This window comes from Leptonotus elevatus, chromosome 6 (assembly GCF_054856555.1).
Source record: "Leptonotus elevatus isolate MCC_2025b chromosome 6, RoL_Lele_1.0, whole genome shotgun sequence".
Taxonomy (NCBI): Eukaryota; Metazoa; Chordata; class Actinopteri; order Syngnathiformes; family Syngnathidae; genus Leptonotus; species Leptonotus elevatus.
Genome location: NC_141244.1, coordinates 18,277,952 through 18,291,530, shown reverse-complemented (window position 1 = coordinate 18,291,530; position 13,579 = coordinate 18,277,952). Strand labels below are relative to the sequence as shown.

Sequence of the window (13,579 nt, the reverse complement as noted above, 5' to 3'; positions counted from 1 at the left end):
CAGCTGGTTTTGAAGCCGCTACCAAAACGCACTCCTGTGGTTTGGATGTTTAAGCTCGAGAGATATTACAGGAAAATGTGTATCAGGCGAGCAGCGTCAGTGGAAAAATGATGAACCTTGTGTGAAATATTAATACCGGGATTTTTTTTTCTTCTTCATTTGGAGGTTTAAAAATCAATAAAATCTGTCAAACTCTCAGCGCTTCTGACGTCGTCAAAACCAGAAATAAATTATTCAGCAGCGTAAATGGTTTGCAGATGGTCGGAAGATAGATAGATGGATAGATTGATGGATGGATGAACTCTGCTGTAAAACTTATTTTAGGCCGGTTTTATTGAGGATATCATTTGTTAATCTTGTTGTCCATTCATCTTGTTCTAGTAAAGGACTTAATACTGATCCATGTGGGACACCTTTAACACTATAAAGCCTGAACCATGAAATATATGAGAGAAAATTCTGATTCTTTGTAAATAGAGTATTTATTGGTCCTTTTGAACAAACCCAAAAAATTATAATAATTGAAAATCAACATCCACATATGACTTTTGATTTGTGTCATATTTGATACATCCGATCACAATGCTTTAAATGAGTACATTTATAACTGTCAAAAATATTATAATAAACAGACATATCAAACATATTTGTATTTCCAAAAATCATTTCCCACTCTTAATAAGTGATCCTGGGTGGGAATGGGTGATCCTGCCCTCTAATGGATTATCCGTGCAATGCATGTGTCATATCATATACGTCAAGGTTGGGAGGAAAAAAACATTATACTCATGAAATAGAGGGCTCAAAATGTATTGTATTTAATATCATACGTTTGGGCTTTATAGGGTTAAAGAGTGGATGTTTTAACTCTAATGGTGCAATAACACCTGCAGAGAGAAAATTAAACAATAATCACAGGAATATATTCTTTATCCTCTCAAAAAAAAAGATTAATATTACTGCAGATTGCAGTTAGCGAGCATTTGTTTGCATTACTTTTTTTTTTGACAAGTCACACTCCCCAGGTGCTGCAATGAATTAAAACTGCTTAATTTATTTTTACATTTTATTAAATGAAGTTATCACTTAATGTTTTAAGTAATATTATAGAGTGCTATATAAACAAACAAACTGTTTTTCAATGGGGAAAGACGATGCGATTTGAGTGTTTTGAGTTACGGTCACAGAACATATTAAACTCATACCTCAAGGTACCACTGTAATTTGTTGTTTTTTTTGTCCAGCCATTGTGCTGCTGCTCTCATAAAGGTCCTAATACTGATTCCTGTGGGATTCCGCCTGAGGAAACAATTCATTTTGCTCTCCTTTTTTAATTGTTGTTATTTTTGGTTTGATGGTTTTTAGGCCCTCACAAAGCTGAGAATCAATTTTTCAAAGCAAGTTTGGAGGAGTCACTTCAGAAATACCAGCTCTACATTTTTTTTTTATTATTATTATTATTTTTCCACCGAGTCACATCAGAAAATCTGCTTGGGAAGGTCTGTGTAAACACAACGATCTACACCATGTGAATTTCTCATTACTCAACATGACAAGAGTTGAGCCAAGCCCCCCTCTGCCGACCCGTTTAGACGAGAAGGAGCAATAACGTCGGCTGCATAAACACTGGCAGCGCAGCTCATTCCGAGCCAAATTTGGATCTAGTAGAATCTATTTTGGGAGCCGTAGCCCTTCAACTTCAACAACAAAAAAAGGAGTGACTCGGGCCTCGATTCAGATTACCAAGCGATTTAAAAATAACATCCACAGAGGTCAACATGAAATTGTTGGCGCCGTTTTTCATGTGACTGACGCCCATCCATCAGTGACATCATCAAACAGACAGAATGCTCTTGGAAACTCAAACCCTGTGTGAAAGTCCACTGCTGGATAAGACAAAGTCCAACTTTTGTGAGCTCCATGCAAATCTCCCAGATAATTGGAATCTCTAGGGCGGAAAGACGACACCCCAGATTTTGGATGACAGGAGTTCGAGTTGGGGGTGGGGGGATAGTGGTGGAAAACCACAATTGGTGCAAGAGTGTTCTGTTTTTCATTTATATGTGGCTGTGTTTTTTTTTTTTACAGTCATTTAATCATTTTTTTTCTCTTGATGACATCATCATCAAGTGTTACCACACAGTACTAAATAGACGCCATTACCTTAAGTTATGCTAAAGACTCCTTAACGGGAAGGTGACTGTTCTGAATGGTCGGAAAATTGATCAAGTGCCAGAGTCAGGGGAGGCCCTTTTGAAATAACGGCCCCATTATTATTTTCCCCCCATACATTCAGTAACATCCTGCAAATGTTTGATTCTAATTGCACCATATGGCAAGTTTTACTGTAAAGTATAGAAAAATGCTATAAAAAAAAAAAGGTTCAAATTATTCCCAACTATTCCCACCAAGTTACAATACTCCGGCATGTCTTGATAAAATAAAGAATTCCTACTTAGGGACTGTCAAAGTGTTTTAGTCCAACCTCAATGGATGAGCTGTTACAAAAGGCAGGGGGCCCAGTTAGAATCCTTGTGGGACACCCTAAGAATGTGACCTTGATTCTCAAGCTGGATCATTGTTAGTTCAAATTCAAACAAGTAAATAATAAATAATAAATAATAAATAATAAATAATAAATAACAAATAATAAATAATAAATAATAAATATTATTCCCATCTGTATGAAATATCATGCACTCCAATTAAAATGATAAAACATTACTTCTTCTATGGTCCATGCAATCTATGGTTAAGAAAAGTCAACCATGTGACATAATGTAAATACAAGTCATACAACCACTGTAATGTCTTTGTTCCTTGGCAGTTATTCATGATGACCACCACCTTGCACATTAGAAATCAACCAAACAACTCAAAATAATCTTCTGTCTCCTTCTCCCCCTCAGCCTGTGAAGACAAACGTTGGGGTCCGGGCTGCGGCCAGCAGTGCAAGTGCGAGAACAGCGGGCCGTGCGACCCGGTCAAGGGGACTTGTCAGTGCCCGCCGGGTTTCATTGGACGTTACTGCGAGGAGGCGTGCCCGGCTGGAACCTTTGGGAAGGGCTGCCTGCAGAAGTGCAAGTGCGGGACCGGAGGATCCTGCCATAAAGCCAGCGGAGAGTGCACGTGTCGGGATGGCTTCACCGGCACCTTGTAAGTACTTCAGGACTCACATTTTCATCGTCAACCGTGAGAGATCATCAGCTGTGCTGCGGGAAATGATCATTTTCACTTCTTTCACTTGATTTCCATGATAATTATTATTCATCTGCAACGAAGATATTTTTGTGCTTTTTCCGTGATGCTTTAAGATGCTATAATTTGGCGTGAACGCCCTGGCTAAAAGGAAAGTAGTAATTTTCAAGGAAGCATTATTGAACATAATTTGTGATATTTTTTTCTCAATCAAATCATCTTTAAGCTGTTAGTTTTGAAGATACATTTTAGTAAGATGAGTTTGAAATGATGTGAAACGTGATGTAAAATACGCTAGGGTACACCTGCACAATAGAAATGATAGCTGATAGATATTATTGGATGCATTTTTAGCTGTGAGAGGCCGTGCACCAGGAAGTGTCCTGCACGGTGTCCGTGTCAAAATGGCGGCATCTGTCGGGGCAAAGGGATCTGTGCCTGCCCTCCTGGATGGACGGTAAGCAAAATGTTTGTCAACAACAGTAGAAATGCAATACTTTTGTTTTGGTTCTCATTTTCAATGAGCACAACCCAACATTGTTTACAAATATGTTGAAATCTATGCTAGTGAGCACTTCTCCTTTGCCGAGATAATCCATCCACCACACAGGTCTGCCTTTCGCAGTCTACAATATAAGGCTACTGTAAAATGTTTGTATATTTGTTCAGTGTGCTTTCACGTCACATCATATTCAACTGACCTTTTTCTTTTAAACTGTTGCTGCCTTTTAGGGTTCTGTCTGCACGGAGCGCTGTCCCGAAGGACGGTACGGCCCCAACTGCGCCGAGGAATGCATTTGCCACAATCGCGGCAAATGCGACCCCGAGACGGGTCAGTGCAAGTGTGCCAAAGGCTTCACCGGGAACAGGTGTGTAAATTGTAAAGTGTCCCCAAGGACGTTGAAGTGCTGGAGAGTGCAGTCCAGAAACAAATTATTTGTTTGTAATGCTTTTTGGGCACTGGGGTCACTTGTTGCTAGGCAGAGATTGTGAGATACAAAAAAAAAAAAATCATTATTTATATGGCACATGTCATACACAAGGTTTAAAGACACAACACCTCAAAGCATTTACAAACATAACAGCTAATGACATTCTGAAGAAAACAAAGAAAGCAAAAATTGCTTAAAATGTTTAATCAAATGGATTTAAAAGCATTCGCACTCAGCGCTGACTTCACTTCTGTTGACAACATAACAGCTAAATGCTGCTTCGCCATATTTACTTTAAACTCTGGGCTCCAGTAATTAACCAAAGTCTGCATACCTCAGAAGCCTACTGGATTTATATTTGTGTGTTTTGTTCGTCTTGCTCAGGTGCAACGAAGAGTGCACGGTGGGCTCTTACGGTCAGGACTGCAAAGGCGCGTGCGACTGCGCAAACGGCGCTCGCTGCTACAACATCGACGGCGGCTGCCTGTGCGAACCGGGTTTCAGCGGGCCGAGCTGCAAGGACAGGATGTGCCCGCACGGAAAACACGGCATGCACTGTGAACGCACGTGTCTCTGCCAGGACAAGCACACGCTCAGGTGAACATACAAAGAAAGTCAACCAAATGTTAGTGTCCATGCTAATCCCAGTCATAGCCATTCCACTGTTTGGGAGTTTGCAGGTAAATAGTGCCCCCTGGCTACCAAAAAAATGGAGCTTTAAATGGAGCTAATGATGCATAATATTCTTATTTATGATTTTTGAAGCATTCGTTTTTTAGAACATTGTTGATGTGTGTGTAGGAGTGACTTAAATGTTTCAGGATTTAAAATTAATAGATGCTAAATTAAACTGAATTAATTTCAATTAATTTAATTGCAATAAAAATGTTTAATTTTTAAATACAGAATACAGAAAAGTTTTCTCTTTTTTTTGCCAGAAAATGATTTTTAAAATCCAGAAAACAACAGTAACAGTTTTTATTTCATCTAGAAAACAAAACAAAATAGTTTTTTCAATACAGAAAACACTGTATTTTTGCAAATCCAGACAAACAAAATAAGTGCATAAAATTGAATATTTGGTTTTAAATTAAATTAAATTAAGTTCGGTTCAATTAAGTTATGTTAAATTAAATTAAATAAATATTGTTTTAATTAAATTACTGGGATTATTGCATTATTTTGGTATTATTAATTTTGATTACAAAATAATCCCCCAAAAATGTAAACTAAATATTTTTTACATATCATTCCAAAAACGAACTGGTTTTTTTATCCCGAAAACAATTATGTACAATTTTGTTTTTTAAATCTAAAAAACTAAATATAAAAACCTTTCTTTCAACAACATGTGTTTTCTAGTCAGATTCTTTTTTATTGAAAAAAAAATAAAATTATTTCAAAACTTGTCATTTTTCCAATTTCATTTCATGTTACCTGACTATGTATTCCCTTTCAGCTGCCACCCGATGAAAGGCGAGTGCACGTGCCAGGCAGGCTGGGCCGGGTTGCACTGCAACGAAACCTGCGCCCACGGTTTCTACGGAGACGGCTGCCTGGAGCCCTGCTTGTGCGTCAACCGCGGCGTGTGCCATGGCGCCACCGGACTGTGCCAGTGCGCCCCCGGATACACGGTCAGCAGCCCACCATCATCACAACCACAGTGTGTCTTCGTGGGAAGTGATCCAATTTCCCTTAATATTACTTAATATAAATAACACTTTTTTTCTTTCTTTTTTCTTTCTTTTTTCTTTCTTTTTTCTTTTTTTCTTTCTTTTTTCTTTCTTTCTTTTTTTCTTTCTTTCTTTTTTTCTTTCTTTTGTTCTTTCTTTTTTTCTTTTTTCTTTTCTTTCTTTTTTTCTTTCTTTTATCTATCTATGCCAAGGGTAAATTGTGGCAGGTTGAACAATGAATGTCTTTGATTTGTGATTGGATAATACTACATGGCATAATGAACATTTTGTTAGGGATTGTGAATATCGGTGCCTTGGTGGAGGTCTCCTCACTATCCATACTGATTTTTCAAACAATTCCCAGGGTGTTCACTGCGAGAATCCGTGCAAAAGCGGCACCTACGGCAAGAACTGCTCCCTGGAATGTTCCTGCAAGAACTCTGTGGACTGCTCACCTATCGACGGCACCTGTTTCTGCAAAGAGGGTGAAGTTTCTTCACATGTGGGCGAGGATTCGCTAAAGCTTCCGCCATCACTCTCGTTTTTTTTTATGTCTTCAGGCTGGCGAGGGCCCGACTGCTCGCTTCCATGCTCGGAGGGAACCTGGGGCCGTGGATGCAACAGCACCTGTCAATGCGCTCACGGGGCTAAATGTAACCCAGCGGATGGATCCTGCATGTGCACGGCCGGCTGGCAGGGGGCGCACTGCGACCAGGCGTGCCCGGTGAGCTTTCAGCACTTTCACACAGAAGAACAGCGTGTATACATTAGGATACATTAGGGGGCACACTTTATATGTTTGGCAAAATATTTTTTTTAATCAAGGAAATAAATAAATAAATACTTTTAAAAAAAATAAAGAAACCCAATAACGGAACCAAGAAAACAACAAATATTGTTGTTGTTGTTGTTATACCAGAAAACATTAAAAACTGTGATTTTTTTTTTTAATAATCTGTAAAAAAAAAAAAAAAATACCCATAAAATAACCCCCCAATCTGAATATTTTCATCCATGAAGAGAAAAAAAAATGCCTTTGGAAAACAAACTCGTTAACTATTTTTTATTTATATTGAAAACACCAAAACTTTTCCCCTAGAAAATTAAAAGTTTTTTTCCCCATAAAAAGTGTATTTTTAATCCTTAAAATAATGACAAAAACCCTGACCTATGCTTTTTTTCCTCAAAATCCAGAAACACAAAAATAAAATTTTGAAACCATCAAACAACAATTAAAGTGTCTTGTTTTTAAAACTCTGAAAATAACCAATTCCCCGTTCTTAAGATCACAAAATAAACAAAAGTACATTTTAATCCAGAAAAATGTAATGTTTGTATCCAGAATAAAACAAAAACAACAAAAAACATATTTGTGTCCAGAAATAAAATCTGAATTAACAAAATGATCTAGAAAACAGAGGGGGGAAAATATTTAAAAAGAAAAAAACACAACCATAACCCCCAATAACGGTTCTTCTTTCAAATTATGCATTTTACATTTAATACAAACACTTTATAATCCATCCACCTTTTGAATAGCTTACTTGATACAACTGCCATGTGCCAGTTTTGACACTGACCTTTGGTACCATCAATGAACTCTGCCTAGCAACAAGTGACCATGCCGTCACCAAGTAACTGTTCTCCATTCATCTACATTGCTGTGTCTGCTTTACAAAATGTTACTACAATTTCTTTGGAAGCCTTTTTTGGATAGTCTCGTTGTTGCCATGGTGACAGCCCCCTTATTGTTGTAGCATTTTGCCTGGCGCTGGTCCAGTTGACTGCCTGGAGAGACTCTCCTGACTGGCTTTGCTTCCTACTCGCAGATGGGCTTGTTCGGGCCGGGCTGCCTAAAGAGATGCGACTGCTTCCATGCTGACGGTTGCCAGGCAACCACAGGGGAGTGCCACTGTCTGCCAGGCTGGTTTGGTGAGTGGCCATGATTTTAAACAACACACTAGCAATAAAACACATATCGATAAGATAATAACGCTCACTTTTGAGATGTGGAAGAATATGTTTAATATTTTGATTATATTTTGCAGTGATAATACAGTTTTAATTATTGGTAAAAATAAATATACATACTTTGTATTTATTTATGTTTTTATTCAATTTGCATTTTATTTTATTGAATATTTACATTAATTTTATCCAGTAAAATGCTATTTTTTTAATCCCACAAAAACATAAAAAAACAAAAATCGACCAAAAATGTATTTAACATGTATGCATTTAAATATGCTACTGATTTACGATATATTATTTTGTGCTGTTTTTGTTAAAAAAAAAAAAAAGAAGGCAATCCTTACTAAGAGTTAAATATTTAAAAAATTGTATCAGCATCTATTTTTAACAACAACAAAAAATAAAAAATGTTTACTGTATATAAGACTATATTTTAGAATATTAGTTTTAATAAAAAAAAATGATTCTTTTACACACAAAATATTCTAGGAAACAAAAACATCGTATCCAGAAATCAACAGTAAAATGTGTGATTTTATTAATCAAAAAACAGGTACAAAGTGATATTGCTAAGCCAGGATTAGTTGCCTGAGTAGCATGCTGAATAAATAAATAAAAATAATAATAATATTCACTGCCATTGATGGCTGTAGACATCAAAGATCATTTTTATTTTTAACAGGGGTGGCAGTGAATGTGTTTTTGAAAAAAAAAATGAAAACAAAAAGCAAGAAAGAATCAGTCAATCAATCAATCGATCAGTCAGTCCAGCCGCCTTGTCCCTGTCAGGCCCACGTTGCAATGAGCCGTGCTCCGAGGGCCTGTGGGGGCGCCATTGCAACCAGACCTGCTTCAGGCACTGCCCCAACAGCGACACGTGCCTGCGGGAAACGGGAGCATGCGTGTGCCGGCCGGGCTTCTGGGGGGTCACCTGTCAGAACAGTGAGTGTCGCCGAGTGACACCGATCACGACGCCAGTCCGCGGCTGACGCGTCTCCGCCTCCCCAGAATGCAGATCGGGTACGTACGGCGACCAGTGCGGCCAGTCCTGCCCGTCCTGCGGCCAGTCGTATCGCTGCCACCATGTGACCGGGGAGTGCGACTGCCTTCCGGGGTACACCGGGGATGATTGCCATCAAGGTGGGTCCAACAATTAATTTTCAAATTTTTTTCATAAATGCCCTTTTTCACAAATACAGGCCCAGTGTGTGCAAAAGGGGGAGTTGTTCACAATGCGTGATGTGTGCGTTTGCTGCAGTTTGTCCGTCCGGCTACTTCGGCAAGGGCTGTTCCGAAGTGTGCGTCAGCTGCGCCAACAACGCCACATGCAACCACCGGGACGGCCAATGCCAGTGTCTTCCCGGCTGGACCGCCACAGACTGCTCAATACGTCAGCAGCAACTCTTCAGATTCCTATTGGTCATTATCTTTATTTATTAATTGGATATTTAAAAAAAAATTGTTTTTGGTCTCCAGCTTGCAGTGAGGGACGTTTCGGCTCCTTTTGCTCCCAAACTTGCTCTTGTCCCACCAACGCCTTGTGCGACCGCGTCACAGGAGAATGTATGTGTGATGATGCTGACTGTCAACAAGGTACACACACACACATTGACATTGACATAATTTATTTTTTCTGAATATTAATTTTTTTCCCTCAGTTTTTTTTAGTTTTTAGTCTTGAATCCTTACTTTAAATTTAGTTTTTCAACAAAATATTTTTTAAATTTTTTAAGTTACTAAAATCAAAATTATATTTCAATAAAACATTTGTCTGTACATTTTAATTCTGCAATTTTGTAATTAAGTAACGACTCAATTGAAATGTATTACACATAAGTACATTTTTTAAAGATGAAATGCAAATATAAAAGTTAAATAAAACTGAACTGTACTTGGACTGTGATACTTCAGCCTACCACTAGAGGGATGCCTCATACCACCAGGCTTTGAGATTTTTTTCTTCTTCCATTTTTGAACTGCTTATTCTCACAAGGGTCATGGTCATGCTGGAGCCTATCCAAGCTGGGTGGGAGGCGGGGTCCAAACTGGTCGCCAGCCAATCGCAGGGCTTTGAGAATTCCTGCACAAAAACCAGTCTGACTTTTCCCATTCTTCATTTCAGAAGCGGCAGAGCCCGGCAGTGTGATGGTGCCGCTGCCCCCAGGCGAGAAGGAATCATGGGCGGCCATCAGCGGCGTTGTGGCGCTGGTCATCCTGGTGGTTCTACTACTGGTTCTGCTGTTGCTCTACCGACGCCAGCAGAAGCTCAAGCACAACAACGCGCCCACCGTCTCCTTCTCCGCCAGCCGCACCGTCAACTCCGAGTACGCCGTGCCAGGTATAGGCCGCGCCACGTGCTCATCATCAACTTTATGAGTACTTTCAACATTGGAGTTTTGATTATAAGTTCCACATCACTCCTGTTTTAGATGTTTGCCTTCAAACGTAAAGGTGACAACTAATCGAATCAATTTGAAATGTAAAAAAGAAAAAATAATGTGTTTTTATACGGATGATTTAAAGAAAAAATACAGAAAATAAGCAACATTTTCTCAGTTAAAAAAATATTTATTTTTTTCAAATAACTTTTATATAGAAAATTTGACTTATACATTTTTCTTCATCTAAAAAATTAACTAAATTAAAATCATAAAAATCATATTAAAATTGTATCCAGAAAACAACAAATAAACAAAATGAGTTGGTGTTTAATACAATTTTTACACAAATTATTTTTCTACATTTTTACATGTTTTCCCATTTTTATTTTTTATTGTTATTTTTAAAAGATTTTTCATTTGGAAAACTTGTTTTTATTTTTGTAATCTAGAAAAACACAAGTACATTAAGTCATTAAAAAAAACATTTTTGACAAATGTCTTTCAAATAAATTTGTGTCTTTTTGCACTTTTTTGTTTTATTTCAGAAATATTTTTATCTAGAAAATGGCAATTCTTTTTTAAAGATTTTTTTTAATCTAGAAAATGACAAAAATGATTAGGAAATTAAAAAAAGAGTGTATCAAGAACAGCAAATAATAACAGTTTAAAATAAAAACAAAATAAAAAAAACTATTTATGGTTATCAAGAAGACAACAATTTTCCTTTTACTTTTGAGTGATGTCATTTTTTACATTCTTATCCAGAAACAAAGAAGATTTTTTTTAAAATATATTATGTTGAAAAGGGGAAAAAAATGGTTAGCTGTTTTTTTCCCCTGTTTTTGATTTTGAAAACAATAAAGAAAATGTATTCATGGACAACAAAGCTAGAGTGTTATGCAAATGATATGACTTCATTGCTGTTTGTCCATGTGCGTGTGTGTAAAGATGTGGCTCCCAACTACCACCACTACTACTCGAACCCGAGCTACCACACTCTTCGGGACAACCGTCCGCCGCTGCCTCACCTCCCCAACAACCACGACCGCACCATCAAGGTGACCTTCACTCCACTCTGCTCCTTCAAGGTCCTCCTGCTTTCCTGATGTCCTTTTTTTTGTTTGTTTTTTTGGGCAGAACACCAACAAGCAATTGTTCTGCAGCATGAAGAACACTGATCGGGAGAGGCGCGGCCTGTTTGGCGTGGAGAGCAACGCCACGCTGCCCGCCGACTGGAAACACCACGAAGCTCGTAATAAAGAGCCAGGTTAGACCACAGCTCAACCATGTGCTCACACGTCTGGGCTGAATTTTTCAAAATTGTATTTCTATCTCGTTTGATTTGTCTGTAAAATTGTCCCTTACACAGGCAGTCCCTTATTACAAGTCAAGATACTAAAAGTACAGCGTTCCCCTGCATATTTGCTACTCATTAAATCACCTATTTTCAGATTATTATTTTTTTAAATATATCCTCCCTTATTCTAAAAAAAAAAATCACCTTGACAGGTGCCTTGAGGTACCCCTGAATGTATTCATGTAAAAAAAAAGTTAACTAGCCTATTTTGGCAAAGAAAGGAATAAGTTTAATGTTGCTTCCTTTTTCTTTTTTTTTAACAAGGTAAGGCAATTGAGAACAGTTTCTCATTTACAATGCTGAGCTAGAGGAAATTCCGGGTTCAGTGTCTTGCCCAAGGTCACTTTAGAACCGGGAATTAAACAGCTGACTTTACCAACTGAGCCTGAGCTTGTGAGTAAAAGTCAAAAAGTTGTCAAACAACTACATACTCGAGTAAAGATACCTGCAAAATCTATTCATTACATTCCCACCACTGCTTATACCTTCACTTAACCATCCTAAGTCAGCAGAACAGAAGAAGTCTGATTTATTCTTGTGGTCTGTTGGATGCGAATCAATCGCCCTCTTATTGTGTTGCCAAGTCTTCTTTTACTGGCTATAAAACATCTTTGACAGGATTTCCTCTGGGCAGAGTCAAGAAGGCTTGTTGAACATGGAGATATAAAAACTTCAAATTCAAACGCATTTTATATGATCTCTTTCCCTAATAAAAGTATTTTTTTGGTGTTCACAGGAGCGTTTGGGATCGATAGGAGTTACAGCTACAGCGCCAGCCTTGGAAAATATTTCAACAAAGGTTGGTCGGATGTGCGCAGACCTCTTTAAAGTGACATTGCGCCTCACATTTAGGGCTCACTCGCACACTCTAGAGGCACGGAGTTGTACTGCAAGACTTCAAATGCTTGTTGGTTTTGAGTCATTTTCATTAAAAATAAAAAAATGGAGGGAGGGGGAGGGGTGACAACAAAAAAATAAATACCTACTTTATATACAGAAAAAAATTGATTTAAGAAAAAAAATTGGCCAAGAAAACTAACAAACAAACAAAAAAAACTCCCCCAGGAAAACAACAAACATCTTCATTTTTTTTCTTTCCCCCCCAAAAAATGACATTCAGAACACTACAATAACAAATGTCCAGTTTATTTTTCTAATCTGGAAAACAACAAAGAAGTCAATCTTTTTATCTGGAAAACTTTTTTTGTCGTTGTTGTTGTTGTCTTTAGAAAATAACCAGAAAGTTGTGATCTAAAATATACAGTATTTTTATCCGAGAATAAAAAATCGTGAATTATTTACTTTTTGGTACATATTTAAAATGTTCATATAGAAGACAATTTTTTATGGTGTAACAGTATTATAATTTAAAAAATATATTTTATAATTTTATTTAGATTAAAATGTATCTCATTTATTAATATTCAAATGTATTCATTATTTTAATTTTAATAAATTATTTTATTTTTATGTAATTATTAAAATACCAAACCTCGCCAATTTGTGTTTAAACTTTTTGTTTTTTATACATATTTATAATATTTTATTTTAATTATTATATATATATATATATATATATATATATATAAAGTAAAATTAATAAATAAATATTAGATAAAAAAAATACTGCAATACCATTTTTGTTTTTGTGCCTCTAAATCCTGATTTGTGATGTTAATTGTTGCTCCAGAACTGACGGAGGTGGCGGGGAGGGCGAGCAGCAGTTCGCTGAATAGCGAGAACCCTTACGCCACCATCAAGGACCTTCCCGGACCCCCCTTCTGCCCCCCCGAGAGCAGCTACATGGAGATGAAGTCGGCCGTCCCCCGAGGGCGAGCGTACACCCAAAGCGGACCCCCGCCACCCCCACCGCCGCCCTTCAGCGCCGCTTCTCTACGACGACGTGAGTGACAGACATGACAAATTATACAGTGGATATAAAAAGTCTACACACCCCTGTTCAAATGGGTTTTCTGATATGCAGTAAAAAAAAAAAGACGACGGGAGTTATGAACAGTTCCAATTAGTATTCGGAAAATATGCTTGAGAACAAAAACTGTCAGGAAA

At 37.6% G+C, this 13,579-nt stretch overlaps 1 protein-coding gene across 1 annotated transcript in view; it reads left to right on the top strand.

The window, feature by feature from the left end:
• pear1 (platelet endothelial aggregation receptor 1) overlaps positions 1–13,579 on the top strand; it is a 72,635-nt gene that overhangs the window by 57,528 nt on the left and 1,528 nt on the right. The window contains exons 6-22 of the mRNA XM_086077905.1: positions 2,910–3,156; positions 3,553–3,655; positions 3,931–4,067; positions 4,515–4,727; positions 5,590–5,764; positions 6,168–6,288; positions 6,364–6,527; positions 7,633–7,735; positions 8,564–8,716; positions 8,783–8,914; positions 9,033–9,164; positions 9,251–9,367; positions 9,897–10,112; positions 11,104–11,213; positions 11,293–11,422; positions 12,249–12,311; positions 13,203–13,415. Coding sequence (XP_085934031.1) covers positions 2,910–3,156; positions 3,553–3,655; positions 3,931–4,067; positions 4,515–4,727; positions 5,590–5,764; positions 6,168–6,288; positions 6,364–6,527; positions 7,633–7,735; positions 8,564–8,716; positions 8,783–8,914; positions 9,033–9,164; positions 9,251–9,367; positions 9,897–10,112; positions 11,104–11,213; positions 11,293–11,422; positions 12,249–12,311; positions 13,203–13,415 — 2,529 coding nt within the window. The remainder of the gene's footprint in view (positions 1–2,909; positions 3,157–3,552; positions 3,656–3,930; positions 4,068–4,514; positions 4,728–5,589; positions 5,765–6,167; positions 6,289–6,363; positions 6,528–7,632; positions 7,736–8,563; positions 8,717–8,782; positions 8,915–9,032; positions 9,165–9,250; positions 9,368–9,896; positions 10,113–11,103; positions 11,214–11,292; positions 11,423–12,248; positions 12,312–13,202; positions 13,416–13,579) is intronic.